At 21.9% G+C, this 19,013-nt stretch overlaps 3 protein-coding genes across 3 annotated transcripts; 1 reads left to right on the top strand and 2 right to left on the bottom strand.

The window, feature by feature from the left end:
* Window positions 1–1,088: 1,088 nt before the first annotated feature.
* On the top strand, window positions 1,089–9,914 carry PY17X_0830200 (uncharacterized protein; the record flags this gene model as incomplete). Its single annotated transcript, XM_721654.1, has 1 exon — window positions 1,089–9,914. The coding sequence occupies one exon, from the start codon at window positions 1,089–1,091 to the stop codon at window positions 9,912–9,914; it is 8,826 nt and encodes a 2,941-aa protein (XP_726747.1).
* A 1,144-nt stretch (window positions 9,915–11,058) lies between these two features.
* PY17X_0830100 (protein kinase, putative) lies at window positions 11,059–15,653 on the bottom strand (the record flags this gene model as incomplete). Its single annotated transcript, XM_022955774.2, has 4 exons — window positions 11,059–14,735; window positions 14,971–15,038; window positions 15,207–15,310; window positions 15,549–15,653. 4 exons carry the CDS (start codon window positions 15,651–15,653, stop codon window positions 11,059–11,061), a joined length of 3,954 nt encoding a protein of 1,317 aa, XP_022812007.2.
* A 1,505-nt stretch (window positions 15,654–17,158) lies between these two features.
* On the bottom strand, window positions 17,159–18,296 carry PY17X_0830000 (parasitophorous vacuolar protein 5, putative; the record flags this gene model as incomplete). Its single annotated transcript, XM_721656.1, has 2 exons — window positions 17,159–17,719; window positions 18,189–18,296. The coding sequence occupies 2 exons, from the start codon at window positions 18,294–18,296 to the stop codon at window positions 17,159–17,161; spliced, it is 669 nt and encodes a 222-aa protein (XP_726749.1).
* Window positions 18,297–19,013: the final 717 nt, after the last annotated feature.

Genomic DNA, 19,013 nt, shown 5'->3' with positions numbered 1-19,013 from the left:
ATAAAAATGTATTACATTACTCTTATCAAAAAAAAAAAAATATATATAAATTAAATGGCAAGCAAATGAGTAAAATGTGAAAAAAAAATTAAATAAAAATAAATTATGTAAAAATGATAAGAAATAAATTAGAAAAAATATATATATTACATGATAAATCTCTAGTGTGTTTATTTCACATACTACAAAAAAGTACATTATGTAAAAGCCGTGTATAACTGCATATCTATATACAAGTATATATACACGTACATACATATGTACTATATATTTCAGTGGTATAGATATATATAATATATGGGAATTTTTATAGTAAATTTTTTGTTTATCATAAGTTATATCTTTTATATATTTGATATATTATTATTATCGTTTTTTTAAGTTAGTATTCATATGTTTATGTAATAAAAATGAAAAGGCTAAGTTTTAAAAATAATTTTTTGTTTTATATATATACAAATATATTTTAATAAATGTTTTTATTCACATGCGTATTATATATGCGCGAGTTGAATAATTAAATGAGTTACGAAGAAAATATATAGTTGTGTCATTTATTTTTTTTATTATTATTGTGAACTTAGTTTTTATATTTATGTAAATGCAGAATGTGTGTAAGTTTAAATATACGTAGGTGCCTATAATACACATTTTATAATTTTTACAAACAATGCCCATGTGGATAGTATATGATGGTGTGTATGTATGTAGTATTATATATATATATTATACATAAATATCAATATTTTATAGTTACATTTTTTTTAGCTTTATTCATATAATAATCAGATTGATATACGTCTGCATATATTTTTTATGTACACCTTTTATGTGTGCATATACCATATTTATATATGCGATTAATGTAAAGTAATATTGTAACATATTAAAATAATTAGCTAAAACAGCTTATAAACAACATATATTTATAGACATATTAATATAGAATTATTCTGTAATATAATTTTTTATATATTTACATGTAAATAATATTTGTATGCATTTTATTTATCCTTTAATTAGCTTTTTTTTTTTTTTTTTTTTAAAATAGCTAGCACTTTTTTTCTTAATCCATTTCATTGAAAACAATGGATGAATTAGGGGAAAATTGTGCAGAAAAAGAAAAAAATAATAAATTATACTTTTATTATGAAAATAAATTAAATTTATATAATGATAATTTGTTTGAAAATATAATTAATAATACAAACAAAGATTTTGATTTTAGTGATAAAAATTCGAGAAAGCTAATGACTAATATAAGTTTAACAAAAAGTAGTAATGATTTATTCAACATTCGCTTATTAGAGGGTGAAAAAAATGATATAGTATATAAAATGAAAAATAACAACAGTAATATTAGTAACAATAATAATAATAATAATAATATATATTTAAAAGAGAGCAAGGGCAGCGATAAACCAAATTTGCAAAATAACCCTGATAATTTATTAAAAAATAGCAACAATAATAATAATGAGTATATGTTCAACTATTTAAATGTATATATAAATAAAAAAATAAAAAACAAGCCAGGCGATAATAATACTAACAATATCAACCCAAGTGTTAATAATACCAACTCAGTTACTGAGGCAAACAATATAATGAACAATAAAGACGTTCCCAAAATAATACACACCAAGATTAACGATGTTAGTAATTTTGGAAATGTTAAAAATACAATTTTTGATGAAAATAATACTGTTAAAGAGACAGGCACATTAGTATCGGGGATATATAAAGTTAATTCTTACCAAAAAGATAAAAGCAATAATAATAATGCAAATGATAGCAACACAAATAATGGCAACACAAATAATGGCAACACAAATAATGGCAATGTGAATACACTTTTAAATGTGCGCGCTGTTCCCAGCACTTGTGATAGTAGCGTTAATTTTGATTGTAATAAAATATGCCCATTTGATGATATAGAGAAAAATCATGAAATGAGAGAAAATAATAATGAACAAACTATAAAATGTTTTAATAGCGATACATATTTTACTAATGAAATGGATATAAATAAAATGGCAAATATTAAAAATAGTGATAAAATTTGCAATTTTATAAATTGCTCAAATGATGTAAAAAAAAATGTAATGATAAATCCTGATCTTCAGGAAAAAATAAATTTAATTACTACTGATAAAAAAAATGGTGATAAAATATTATGCCAAGATGAAAATAAAATATATAAAAATTTTCGTTTTCCTCAATCTGCTAATATTAATATAGATGGAAAAAATGTAACAAAACAAAGTCAAAACATTAATTCACAAGATTGTGAAAATAATGTTATAACATTAAAAAAAAATAATGTAAACAATATAAATAATATAAATATAAATATAAATGATATAAATGATAATCCAACAAAGTTTGTAAGTAGTGACCATACCAGTGATAATAACCTTACCAATAATACAGACAAAAAAATACAAAATAATAATATCAGCTCTTATTTTACGAACACAGGTATTAACAACCCCCCTCCTTTAACACAAAAAGATAAACTTCAAAGAATAGAAGATAAGGAAAATTACAAAAGTTTTCTCAATGTTATAAATAAAAGAATGGAAAATTTTGCTAGAGCTAAAAATATGACTAATGCAGAAAATTTATACAAAAAACCTGACTGTTCAGAAAAAGATGGAAATATTTCTACTCGCCATGAAGAAATTGATAAGGAAAAAATAGAAAATACAAATAAACATAATAACAATGAAATAAATAAAAATAACTGCACATTAAATGGTAGTAAAAAGGGTAGTTGTAATAATAGTCGTAGTAGTAGTATTGAGAATGATAATAATGGGAAGAATACAAATTTAGATGGCTCTAAAATTATTTATGATCAACACAAATTGAACAATATTCAATCAGAAAATTCTTCTATGAAATCATTAGAAAGATATACACAAATCTATCCATATTCAGAAGGTGTCGAAACAAATATATCCAATAATAATAATTCTACCTCAAATATGGAAGCATTAAATAATACATATATTTTCTCATCTCCAAAATCAGCTAATTATAATAATAGTCAATTTAAAAGAATTCATGATAACAATAGATTCAATAATAACACATGTAATCAAATATTATCAAATATTAATTATAAAGATAATATGTATAATAGTAATTTAAATATGATTGAAGAGGAAATGAAAAGAGAAAAACCATTATCTAATAAAAACCAAATAAATATAATTCATCAAAATAATTTAACCAATTATATAGCATGTTCTGATATTAATATGAGTAATGACAATAATATTGGCCCAACAAATAGCCAAAATAAAAAAATTATATATAAAGATGAATTTAATGTAAATAAAGGTAATCTTATTGACAGTATTAATAATGGAGCAATTTTTAACAATTCTGATAATTATGGAAATGGAGAAAATTGCTATAACTCTAGTAAAGAATATTTTATCAATGAAAATATTAACAACGCAATGTTTAATGATGATTATTTAATGACTTGTTCAGGAAAAAAAGATCCTCTTGATATTGAAGATGGAATAAGAGATGAAAATAATTTTGTAAATTCTGATGAATTTTTTACTAATCCTCATGGTGGAGAAATTCGAATAAAAGATTCTCAATTATTTGGAAATAAAATATATCCAATTATGAACAGTACATATCGATATAATAATACCCCAACTTCTAAAGAAAATGTTATTGGAATTCATAATAGTACCAATGATAATTTATTTTGCCTGAACAGCAATAAACAATGTGGTCAAATAAAAAACTATAATAATAATAGTACAACCATGGAAACAACTGATTCGTTTAATAATATTTCATCCGTTGGTTCTAAATATAATTTTTTAACTGAATTATCCAAACAGCCAAACAATAGCAATAGTAATAATAATAATAACGACACAAATATAAATTCAACATTAAGTGCATTTAACGATTGTGGGAAGGACGGAAAAGGCAATCGGAGTAATAGCGGGAATTGTGCATTTGGTGATCGATATTATTCACAGCCAAATTATGATAATAATAAGAGTGCATTAAAAAATGTTAAACATTGCGATAAAAGCGTTTTAAAAAGTGTCGATAAAAATGTGCAACACAAAAATTATCATCATAAAAATTTTCATAAAAAATTTCATGAAGATTTACCACATTCGGATCATTATAATTTAGTTAATTCAATTTCAAGTCCTAATATTTTCAGTAATGTAATAAATACAAATTATTTCGGAACCCAAATTGGAGAATTAAAAAAAGAAAAGCTTAGTGATATAACGACCGAATATAATAAAATACCTAATAATATAATTTCTACATCAGATGAAATGTCTATATATACCCAAAGCGATCGAATTATAAATGAGTTTGCTATAGACAACAATAATAATATTGAAAAAAATACAAACACAAATGAACAAATTTTACAAAAAAAAACTAAAAAAAAATACTTATTTAATGTTAACGGGGCAGAAAATAATAGTAGTGTTCGAGGATGTAGCAATAAAAGATGTTTTAGTAATAGTGTTGATGGGGGTAGTATGAAAAGTGTTGATAGTGGTAGAAGCATTTGTAGCAAATTAGAAGGAGGAATAGCCACAATATCATCAAGAAACGATTATAATAATAATAACAACATAATAGATGATAAAATAAATGGATATCATCATATTACATCTTTTACAACACACAATAATATATTGAGCAATATATCTGAAGAGCAAGGTACAGGATGCTCTACTACATGTAACAGTGATATTGGCAATTCTATACACATTTTTAATAATAATAATGCTATAGATAAAAATTCTGGAGGTAATAAAGGTCACTATATTTCAAACATATATTATGATCAAAATTTAAAATCAGAAGAAGATGGTACATATCCAAAATGTAATAAAGATATAAATACGATATTTTGCAATACTAGAGAAAATAATAATTCGATGAAAAAAAATATAAAAAGTAATGTTAAAACATATTTTATTTTAGACAAAAAAGAAGAAAATATAAATTTAACTCAAAATAGTAGATCTAATATAATTCATATTGAAAATAATAATGATACATCTAGAACTGCTATAAAAAAAGAGACACCCTTTAATGAATTAACTTCTTCAAGTGTTCACACATATAATGAAATGCATACTAGAAATCTTGAATACATACCACCTGATAATAGGCTCAGAATAAATAATAATAATAGTAGCAATAATAGTAGCAATAATAGTAGCAATAACAATAATAGTAGTAGCAATAGTAACAATACTAAACAAGTTAATCTAACAATTGATGCTAATTCGACTGCAAATTTTTCAAATGTGAACCATATTAATAATCCGGGCTGTGGTCAAGATGCTCTTCAATATCCTTCCAATATGTTTATAACAAATAGCAATGCATCTAATAATAATGTAAATGAAAATAACAAACATTGTGTGAACCCTACTAGAATAGGAATTAACAGAATCGATGAGATAAATTATTCAAATTGGGGGGAAAAGGGTAGTGGAATTGTAAAAGGAATGGAAATGAATAAATATCCATTTAAAAATTCGATACATATAGATGATGATAATAATAATAATAAAAATAACCAAATTAATTATATGAACATATTACATGAATCAATTAAATATTCAACTAACAATAAACAAGATGCATATACAAATAAATATGTAGATATGAAAATAAAAAATATGGACGAAAATATGAATGTGGATTATATCAACAGACAGTTTGTTAATAATAACACTACTTTAAAAAATACATTATGTAATAATAATGAATCTAATTTAGTTATTAATACAAATTATTTATTTCAAGGAAATGGAAATATAATTAAAAATATACATCTTGGAACAAATGAATATAACATTGAAATGCCAGGAAAGGTAGACCATCATCCTGTTACAGTTTCAGGAATGAATACCAAAATTGCTAATACTATAAAAGAAAACAAAAATATTATATCAAATAAAAATGTCGGTGCAGCCAAAAATGTCGGGGCAAATAAACTAATGCACAACTTTAATTTTAACCTAATAGAAGGAAATAACATTGATAACAACAATTCTAAAGTAAACAATTTGGTGACATTCAAACGGAATAATGATTCTAACAATTTATTGGAAAATAATGAAAAACAAAATATCAAAATAAGTCATCCTAATCAAGATACTAACAATTCTGAAACACATATTAATAATCAAAATAAAATATATTTAGAAACAAATTTGAAAGGAATAAATATGAATACTAATGGGACTGTTAATCGAAACACAGTAGCAAATTATAAAGTTAATAATATTCTTATAAATGATAAATTAAAGAATATATTATTAAGCAAAAATTTTGATCATTTTTTAATAGAAAATGAGAATAAAATTGGTATTCGAAACTCTATTAATAATTCTTATTCCAACACTGGAAATGTTAATCATAATAATAATGCGGGACGAACTGTTGGTGCAAATGGAAATTGTACATCTAATGAAAATTGTACACCAAATGGTACTAACATTGGTGTTCTAAAAGATTCTAATATATTATCTGGAAATATGATTCCAAAGTTAAAGGAATCATATAATTATTATTCACATTTTAAATCTCAGATTCCTTCTAATAATAATGTAATAAATAAAAAAATAACAGAAAATACAGAAATTTCAGAAAATACCGAAAATAATAAAATACAAGGTATAAATCGAATTTATAATAACTATATTGGGCAAGGAAATACAAAAGAAAATATTCCAATGAATGTTAATAAAGAATATAGTAATAAACATATATCAGATATAAATAAATCTATATTTTTTTCTCAAAATGCTAATAATAGTTTAAATTATATAGAATCTGTATATAATATATATCCTTCATCCCTTTTAAATTCAAAAAATAAAATAAGAAGAGATGGAAAAACATGTGGTACTAACTTGAACGATAATCTTATTAATATGCATAATCAACAACGTCAAATTTATCAAATTGAAAATGAAAATAAATATTATAATAATATTAATATTCAAGAAGGAATTAATAAAAAGATAGCTAATCTTAATTTTCAAGATATTCTAATATATAAGCAAAATAATTTAAATATAGATCAAATTAATAAAAAAAAATATGATTCAAATTTTAATAATTATCTAAATTCTACTGCTATAACATCTATAAGTAATAAAAATATTCCTAGACAATTTACAAACGCCAAAATATCAAACACACTTATTAATGATATAAATAATAATAGAAACATAATTAACAAATCTCACAATAATTTACAAACTGTAGAAAATACAAATAAAACTAGAATTAAAGAAAATGAATTATTTTCATCAATTAATGTATCTCCAAAAACTTCATGTAATGATATCCATATTTCACATCAAGGAAATTTTCAAGAAAAAAGACCAATAATATATGGAGATACTAGAATCCAAAAAGAAAAAAAAAATACTTTATTAGGAACTGGAAATAAAAATTCTGTTCATATTTCATGTGTTAGTGGAGTTATAGAAAATAATAATATGTCACCAATGTATTCAAATTTACCAAACTCAAATTCGTATTTTCAAAATAGAGGAGAACCCACTAAAGGTACCATTTCGTATACCCCCCTCCACAATAATAACAATAGTAATAGTAACAATAGTAATAGCAATAGCAATGGCAATGGCAATAGCAATGGCAATAGCAATAATGACATGAACAGTCAGGCAGTTGTGGGAATAAAAAATGAAAATAAGCTAATTAATAATGGAAAGGGACTAGCCGTTTCGAGTAATCATAATAAAAGAATAGATCAAACTGATGATAAAAAAATCGAAAATATTTGTAATAACAAAAAAGAAGGAGTAATAATGCATGATATAAATAAAAATAAAGTTTATGATATATTTTTGTGTAATAAAAAAAATTATATTTCAAACAATAACAATAATTTATATACCAGTTTAAATAACAATAATAATAACATGCGAAGTACCATTCAAAATGCAGAATATTTTTATTCTAAAATGATACAAAATAATAATTTGGCTAAATATAATGGCGAATTAATAAAAGCTACTGATAGAAATGATGTTATAAATGGAGGCGATGCGAATGCTATTTCCCCACCTGGAACATCACTACCCAATAATTCTCCAAATTTAACAAAAAAAGAAATGGAAATTTTTAATAATAATTGTATAAATGAAAAAGATTTAAACTATTATAAAAATATTAATTATAAAAATATGGATGTTGATAATTATGTTTTATATCATCAACAAGAAAAAGAAATTTCAGAAAAATACCACAAAAATAGAAATTATATATCTAACGATAATAATATAAAAATCGAATCCACACAAAAACAGACTAATGATCATAATTCTCATATCCTTCGAAATATCAATATGAATGCAAATATCACAAATAACAATAATCTTATAATGAATAAAGGAGTTATAAAAAATTTGGGAAATATTACAGATAAATCAGTGAATTATTTTAGTGGAAATCGGTATTATTATATGAATGAAATTCAACCACAACCAATTATCGGTAATAAATATGAACAACATAATAATGAAAATAATTCTAATATAGGAGGTGGAACTGTTTTAAATACAATTGGAAATAATAATAAAAAAGAAGAATGTGATGAAAATGTTTTTAGAATATCTAAAAGTCAATTTATTAGTCTTGAAAAAGATATAAAATATCTACAATCATTAACATTACATAATATCAATTCAAAAGATTTATATTTTGAAGCATATGAAGAAAAAGAAATATTTCCATATGACCATAACGGAATTGAATCAAATACAAATTATTATTTTAAAAACAGCGAAAATAATAATAATAATAATAATGATTATATTTTTATAAATGACCATGGAATGAATGAGTCCAAACTATTTAATAATAAATCTGGTAATGATATTTCTAATAATGAATCTGGAGGGTGTGTAAAAAAAGAAATGAAAAAAACCAAGGTATATACAAATAAATTAAATACCTCATTAAAATATAATGTTATAGAAGAAGGCTCATTTGGTGTTGTATATAAAGGATGGTATAAAAATATGCATGTAGCAGTAAAAGTTCCAGTTGAAAAAATGGTAAAACAAGATCCTTATGGATTAACAAAAAGATCAATAAATGAATGGAAAATATTATCAAAATGTGAACATCCCAATATTATAAAATTATATGGTGGTATTATACATAGTTATTTTGATATTTGGCTAGTTACAAAATTAATAAATGGTTCTGATTTACATACAATAAAAAATAATATGAATAAAGAAGAAAAAGTACTAAGTGTAGATATATCACTAAAAATGTGTAGACAACTAGCTGCTGTTATTAATTTTTTACATACACCAATTAAAAATAAAAAAAATGTTATAATACATAGAGATATAAAACCTGAAAATCTAATTATAGATAGTGATTGGAATATACATTTATGTGATTTTGGGGATTCAGAAGAAACAGAAGATGGAAATGTATCAAATGTATCCGGAGCTACTTGGATATATGCCCCTCCAGAATTATTAACATGTCATCCATTAAAACAAAGTAATGATTATAATTTTTTAGATTATGCTCAACTATCATATAAATGGGATATATGGTCAATGGGTTGTGTTTTTCAAGAAATGATGAATTTACCATCCCCTTTTCAACATTATATTATTTCTTTTGATGAGTCAGATCAAATATATGAAAAACTTGTTGATGTTTTTACAAAGAAATTACCACCTTGTATCCATTCAAAAATTGATAATTCACCATTCGCTGATATTATTAAGTTATGTTTAAATTACGACCCAAATTTAAGACCAACAGCTAAAGAAATCGTTGATTTACTCAATCAGCCAAATGAGTATTTGCTCCTTAAGAGAAGGTAGCTATTCAACGACATTAAAAATTATTTCCTTACTATTTTTGGCTAGAAAAAAAAAAAAAATGCACACATAGCTATGTATATACATTATACCAAATTAGCTAGCTATAGTTTTTTTTTTTTTTTTGAGCTATTTCCTTAGCTTTTTTAGGGATTTCGAAATATATATATGTATGTATTTGTGTGTGCATTTTTACCGTTCGCGTTGCTTTGCTTATTAAAAGTTTAATGCATTATATATAATATGCGCATGCTCTTTTTAATTTATGTCACTAACCATTGTTTTGTATATTTTAATTTCATTTTATGTATGCATATAACTATATTTACATGTATTATTATTATTATTATTATATATATATATATTTTTTTTTTTTATTTATATGCATATTTATGGGTGCATGTATTTTTTTTGGCCACCCAACCATTTCTTTTATTAGTAATGTTTGTTCCTTTTAAAGAAATTCACATATTTACTCATGAAGAATTATATAGGAATTGAATTTGAAGCTTTATGAATATGCGTGTGTTTTTTTTTTTTTATTTTTATATCTACATAAAAATACCAACTTATATATATTCTATGCGTGTTTATGTATACATTAACTTGTCCGCTCATATGCCTCTATCATTGATGATAAATAGCGGTTTAATATCATGAACAAACGAAAGGAATATAATAAAAATCCCCGAATATTTGTTTTCAAATAAATTTTTCCAATTTAAATTTTGTCCATATAATACGGATTACATAAAATAATGCACTTATATTATACCCAGCCATCCGAAAACATATTTTTTTATCTCTTTTATATGAAAACATAATTTATTCCATTTTTCAGATTAAGGAATAATATACAAATAGCAAAAATCGACTGCAGCAGCCATTACATCGTTGCTCAAATCGGAGACGCATGTATGGTAAGCTGGTATTTAACTAATTTTAAAAATGGCTAGTTAGTTTTTAAGGAATAATAAAACAAAAAAATGAACGAAATGAACGAAATGAACAAAGTAGGCAAAATAAACAAAATAAACAAAATAAACGATCACATAAACAAATAATGGTGAGAAAATGTCCCCATAAATCTACAAATTTTTTAACAAAACGGAAACATACCCAAGGGTAGAATTAGAATGTGGTTTGTTTATATGTAGAGAATTTCTTGAGTACATTTTTTCATAATTTTTAAAATGTCAAGTATATTCTTAAAATAGTCATATAAATATTTTGAGGTAGGCCTATTTGATGGGTCTGGGTTTAGACAAGATTTTATAAGAATCGTAATATTTATAAAAATATGAGACATTAAATTGTTATTATTATTATCATCATTAATTTTGTTATTATCATTATTACTATCATTATTAATTTTGCTAATTAATTGATTCATATCAAAGTAAATATAATTTTGAAAATGACATGTAGATATTAAAATAGAAAGAAAAAAGTTAAAGTAGTTATTATTATCATATTTATTCTTAAATGGTAATGTTTCAAATATAAGTTCATACATTAATATACCAAATGAATATATATCACTTTTATTTGTATATTCTTCACCTCTTAATACTTCTGGTGCTGTATATACATTTATATGATTATTCATAAGTTTCAAATTAAATATGTTTGTATATAAAAAAAATGGTGTTGATGTTATTTCATCAATATATTTTGTGTTTTGTTTTGTATAATTAATATATGTAATATATGGAAATGGTATAAAATTATTTGCTTTCAAATTGTAATAAATGTTATTTTTTTTTTCTGAACATTCAGGTCGATTTTGAATATCAGCTTTATAATCATAATAATTTTGAATGTGTGCATTTTTAAAATTCCATATTTTTACATTTCCATTTTTTGTTATAAACAAATTTTTGCTGTTTATATTTCCATGATATATATTTTTTTCATGTAAGTAATGTAGGGTAACACATATTTTGTATAACACTTTTAAAATAAATTTATTGTTTAATTCCCATTTTGTATATCCATCATATAAATTATCTTTACTGTCATTTTTATGTGCATATTTTTTTTCATTTTCTCTAACATTTTCTCTAGCATTTTCTCTAGCATTTTCTCTAACATTTTCTCTAACATTTTCTCTAACATTTTCTCTAGCATTTTCTCTAGCATTTTCTCTAGCATTTTCTCTGATATTTTTTTTGTTATTTTTATTATATAAAATATCATATAAACGTTTTCCCTTTATATGTTCAAAAACCAAGCCAAAATGTTCTCGTATTTTTTTATTGTTTTTATTTTTTTTCCAAGTAACTATATTACCAATGTATTCCACAATATTTGGATGTCTTACATTAGACATAATAAAATGTTCTTTTATAAAACATATTCTTTTACTTATTTGTTTCATATATTTATGCACATTTTTACATTCGCAAATCATTTTAAAACATTTACAATTGTTATCATGATTTTCAACATTCTTTAAAAAAACGTTTTTTGTTATATTTACCTCGTTTTTTTCTTCTTCAATTTGTTCTTTTTCTTTTTCATCATAGAATAATTCAAATTTTCTATAGCTTTGATCAGAATTATCTTTTGTATTATTTTGAGGCATATTTAAATTGTTCATATTATTTTGAGGCATATTTAAATTTTTCATATTATTATAATTTAATAAATTGTTTTTTATATTTTCAAATGTTTGGAAAATATTTTCTTTTGCCCCATTGTCAAATAACAAATTTTGTGCATTGCTAAATAAATTGGTTCCTATAAAAGAACCTCTATTATTTTGAATATATTGTCTATCATCATTTTTACTTTTACCTATATTTTCTTTTCTTTCCATTTCAACATTTTCTTGAATACATGTAACTTTACCATGTTTCTCAATATAAGACTGAATAATATCATTATCCTTTTTTTTATTTTTTATTTTTTCGCTACTTAATATTTTTCCGATTTTTATATTTTTTTTTTCTTTCTCTTTTATTTTCAAATTAGACATAAAATTTATACTTTTGATAGTATATAAGGATACAAAACAATTTCCATAATAACCCAAATATAAGTTTTTAGATTTTTTTATTTTTTTTAAAATAATTAAATCTTTGTTTCTTATTAAATTATATTTCAAGGATAATAAACTTTTATTTATTTGTTCCCATCTTAGAAAAATTTGTAAATATATATTATGTATATTATTAAATATGTTAATAAAATTCATAAAAAAATATATATGTTCATTTTTATAAATTCCTAATTTATTTAATATTTTTCTATTAATAATAAAAAAATGGAACCCTTCAATATTGTTAGAAATAAATGATGGAATATATTCATCTAATTCGAAAAGGTATAACAAAATAGAAACATGTTCTATTTTCCATTGATAAATGCATTCGATTTTGTTTTTTTTGTTTATTTCTTTTAAATATTTTAATAAATAAATGTATTTTAATAATTCATTTTCTTTTTTTATTTTATGTTTTTCCAATTTTCCCATAATTTGTTTATCTATACATTCAGTTGTTTCACTACTACGAGATATAAAATAACCCCCCTCTAACTTATCGATACTTTGCACACTACCCGTTTTAAAACCGTTATAATAATTTAATTCATTTATTTTATCATTTAATATGTCTCTATTTTCTCTACAAAAATACTTCATAATATATTTATTAACAAATAACGTGTATTTTATTTTATTATTATTTTTTTTTTTTTTTGGTATGCTCATTTTACCATTATTCAAATTTGAGCTAGCCAAAAGACAAGCCATACCCTCCTTTTTTTTTATTATCAGTTTTGCAATTATTTTTTTTTTTTTTTTTAACTTTTCGCTATCTGAACAGTTATCAGGATTTCTTGTCATATTTTCAGAAAAATAATTTGAACTATTTGAGTCCAATTCATGAAATAAATAATTCTCATTATTTAATATTTTGTCTTTTACACGTTTTAAATAGGAATTTTTTTTTTTTTTTTTTTTTACTCTCTTATTTTTTTCATATTCCATTCCTACTTCCCCCAATGTATTTGGCTTGTCAATCTTATCATCAAATTTGTCAAATCTGTCAAATCTGTCAAATTCGAATGGCAACACATCATTTTCGCTTTTATTTATATAATCAGTTGTAGGTACAGAATTCCTATAAAATTTGTTTGGAAACTTGGAAGGGTTTGTATTGTTACTATTTATTAAAGGATTCTCGTAAAGTGAATTAGAATAATTATTAATTTTTTGATTAATTTTTTGATTAATTTTTTGATTTATTTTTTGATTTGGTAGAGAGTAACAATAATTATAATAAGGTGTGCAAAAGCTATTTGATTTATTAACATTACAATCATCTTTTTTTAGATTTTTGAATTTTTTTGATTTAATTTCTAAAAAATGCTTTAAATTAAAATTATCATTTCTATTTCTAGCTAATTTAGTTATATCTTCTTCGCATATTAATGATGTAGCTTTATTTTTTTTACAATCTTCATTATATAATATTTCATTGTCAATTGCTGACTTATCTATATTTAATATTTTATAAAAAATTTCAGTTTGAATATTTTGAGATATATTATTGTCTTTATAATAAGGAAAATATTTGGCTAATTCATTCTTAAAATATATTTTATTATCTTTATACAGACATATATTTATTTCCATATTTTTGGAAATTTTAATTCCTACTTTTTTTTCATTTGACTTGAATAAGCATAAATTTAAACTTTTATTTTTCTTTACTATTCCTACACCGTTCATTAAACCATATTTATAACAACCAAAATATATTTTTTTCTTTTTATAACTACATCCAAAACCATGTGAAATGTTATTCAGCCATTCGCCTGAACAAGTCATAAAATTTTGATCATATAATATCCGATTTCTATTATTCATTTTTTTCAAATTTTTATGAAATAAAATAAAAAAGCAAGTATGATGAAAAAAAAATATACACCCACATAATAACAACTATAAAATTAATAGTTCATTTCCCATTATAAATATTATATATTTATAGTTTTAATAAATTTTATATAAATCACATTGTTACAATATTTTGGCTGTTTAATAATTTACCTGAATAAATCACGTCATTTTTGTTATATAAAATTCCATACCCATTTTTTAAATTCTTCGTCCATTGTCTATGAGGGGAATCAAAATAAACAATTAAAAGGTGTATAAATAAGTAGTTATATGTATCTAATCTTATTTTTATTATTTTAATCTTATTTTTAATCTTATTTTTATTTATTTTTAATCTTATTTTTATTTATTTTTTTATTAAAATGGTAAAACACAATGTCCCTTACCCCTGATATATTGCCTTAATATCCGCATATATATAAAAGCCATAGCCATGTCTTTTTTCATTTTCAGTTTCTCCAATATAAATATTTCCATCTGCATATTCAAACTTTGCGATTTAAACAGAATGCAAAATAAAATAAAATAAAATAAAATAAAATAAATATAATAAAGATAAAAAAGATAAAAATAAATATGAACATACAATGTATAATTTTTTAAACAAACATATGAAAGCAATGTATGTGGAGTTGTGATTTGCTAAAATATCGAAAGACATTTATGCTTGTATTACACAAAAATATGTTTTTTCTTTATTCTTTATTTTATTCTTTTTTTTTTGTTACTATTTCATTAAACGGGTATTCCACAATATTCAACAGTTGGTTAAAAATAAAATCATCCTTATCTTTATATTTCAAAAGTAAATCGTGTTTACTAATTTTGTTCATGACGCTATAAAAAAATACGAACGGAACTTTATCTATATAATATAATAAAATCTAATAAAATAGTAACATGTTTTTTTTTTATATATGTGTAATGGTATATAGAATAAAAATAAACAAGTTTGCCACATGTCTGTATACGTATGTAGCAACAGCACATACGTGAAGGAGTTATAATTTTAAGTTTATCATTTAAAAAAAAATAAAGATATTTAAAATAAAGATGTTTAAAATAAAGATGTTTAAAATAAAGATGTTTAAAATAAAGATATTTATTTAATTTACTTTTTAACAATTAAAAGTTAAAAAAATAAAATTATACATATTTATGAAATAATCATTTTGTATACCCTTCATTTAATGCACATTTTTTTCTGAACGTTCATGTGTTCATAATTTAACGCATGTTTATTTTATTATTATCATTATTATTTTTTTTTTTCGCTTAATAATTTTAAAGCTAAATTGACCAAGTATTCAATATTCAATATAAAATATATATTTTTTTAAATTAAATATTTATATAAGCGTAACTAAAGCTAATTTTCGATTAACACCTTTTTAAGGCATACATATTGAATATTCAAAATAACGAATTTTATATATAGAAAAATATATATATCGAATTAAAATAGCTATCTTTGACATTTCTATAGATATGTATACATTAAGCATGACCAGTCAGGTTTTATTATTTAAACTTTTTACTAACTAAAAGTTATTTAATTAATTCATATTCTTTAAAGTGTGGTAAAACAGCCAAATAAGATAAAAAAATGATTTAAGAAATTTTCCTTTTTTTAACAACTCTTATATTGACAGTTTTTATATATTTTTATTATTTTTATTATTTTTATTTTTATTATTTTTATTTTTTTATTTTTATTTTTTTATTTTTATTTTTATTATTTTTTTCGTAATGAATTCAAAAGCAAGGTAATTAAATTTCATAAGTACAACTCCGTCGTTTTATTAGTTTAACAGCAATTAAAAATTTATTTCCATATATGTATACTTTATTCAAATATAAATAATACATTAATTATTTAACACACATATATATATATATATATATATATATATAACATATGCAAATAATATATATAATGTATAAAAAATATCATTTAAACTTGTATTAACACACACACAAAATTATTCCTTTTTGTTTATTTCATGGTTATTTATCAAGTTGAAAAATAAAAAAAAGGATTACATATATACATATATATGTATACATATGTATATATATTATTTACGGACATTCATCATTTATATAAAACATTATATTATTATTTTTTGCAAAGTTATTTAGTTAATTTGAATTAGATATAATACCATTTACAAAGAAAATGATATTATTATAATTCATATGAATTTTTGATTGTGTATAGAATCTTTTCTTTATATGGAAATTATTTTTACACATGGATTATTATAAATAAATTTTGTTGTTATGCAAGGCATTGTATAAATCACTACTTTTTTTGCACTCTTCATAATTCACCAATTTAATCACAAAATGTTTGATCAGTTTGAAGAATAAATGGCCAGTTCAAAAGAGATGGGTCATAACCAGCAACATAAAGAGCATTTAATAATTTATTATATGTTTCTAAAAGTATGGTTCTATATTTAGATAAAATAATCATGGGTTCAATTGATTTAGTTCCTGCAATAATTAAATGTTCATATTCATTTTGTTCATTCATTTCAGCATATATAATATTTAAATTACTATTTAATAATATTTGCTGATTTCCTTGGACAACATATATACTTGAATTGAACTCATCAACAACAGTAGTATTTTCATCAACAGGTTTATTTAAAATTAATTTAAATAACATTTCTGATTTTTTTTCTCCAAAAATAAAGTTTCTATCACATGCAAAGTTAACTAATATGTATGCTGAGTTTCCATCTCTTCTTAAACCGGAAAAATCATATTTAGTACATCTACATAATAATCCTGGGAATATTTTATCAGATGCATTTGTTGCAATTTCGTAGTAGGTTCCTTGTAATTGTTTTAAGTCGATGTCTTTTGTTAAAATGTGGACATTTCCATCCTGCCAAAAAAAAAAAAAAAAAAAAAAATATATATATATATAATTGGCTAGCCAACATAATTATACATGCTCAGTGCATAATTTTGTTTTATTCGAACTGCCTATCGCGACACTAATAAATTATTTATGACAATCGTTATACACAATTTTACTACAATTATGTAAATATATTCCCATATCAATATGACTTAATAATATGATCGATTTATATACGCCCAAGTCATAAAAATGTTTAGAATAAGTTACGAGTCATATTAGCAATAAGGGAATTATATTATTTTTGTTCATTATTTTTGGTCATTATTTTTTGTTCATTATTTATGTTCATTATTTTTTGTCATAATTTTTTGTCATTATTTTTTGTCATTATTTTTTGTCATTATTTTTTGTCATTATTTTTTGTCATTATTTTTTGTCATTATTTTTTGTCATTATTTTTTGTCATTATTTTTCGATTTTCCATTCTTACATTGTTTGGGTTATCGGGAGTAGGGTCTGTGGCGGGGCCTTTGTTATCGTTTGAGGCGCCAATGAAAGATAAAGATAAAACAATTGCGAGAATATTAAAAAATTTCATTTTGATATATAAAAAAAAATAAATAAGGAACTAAAAGATAATCTAATAAAATAAAAATTAAAAAATTCCTATATTAAAAGATATTTATAATAAATACTTTTATTTAATTAGGTATTATTTAGGAAATATCAACAAATAAATTAAAAAAATAAAAAAGCAAATTATAAATTTTATAAAAAATAAAAATCGTAAAAATAATAATTATTATTATTGGAAAAATGTTGTTATAGTATTATTATTAATAATAATATATTTTTTTAAAAAAAAATGTAAATTCGGAATTTAAATACAAAGTTAAAAAATTATGATCTTTTTATTTAATTATATTTTAAAATATAATAATAAAAAAAAAAAAATGATACTAATTTTAGATTTTTTTTATATATTTTTTTTAATAAAGCCCTAAAAAATATATAATGTTACAAAAATTATTATAAATATGACACTTCAAAAAAGAATATTTCCTAAATTAAAAAAATACAAATAACGACCCATTCATATTTTACTATTTCCATTGTCATTGCCATTACTATTTATATCTACACAAATTAGTTTTTATTATAGAGGAAAATTCATTTATTTATATTATTCTCCCTTTATTTTTATTATTTTTTTTTACAATTTTGTATGCTTTTCTTTACCCCCCTTCAATTTGTCATAAATAAAGAAAAAACCAAAAGGAAAAACTATTTATACTTTTGTTATAATTTAAACAAA

Source organism: Plasmodium yoelii (genome assembly GCF_900002385.2).
Source record: "Plasmodium yoelii strain 17X genome assembly, chromosome: 8".
Taxonomy (NCBI): domain Eukaryota; phylum Apicomplexa; class Aconoidasida; order Haemosporida; family Plasmodiidae; genus Plasmodium; species Plasmodium yoelii.
Note: the sequence above shows the minus strand (reverse complement) of the source record. Positions and strands in the feature narration are given on the sequence as shown.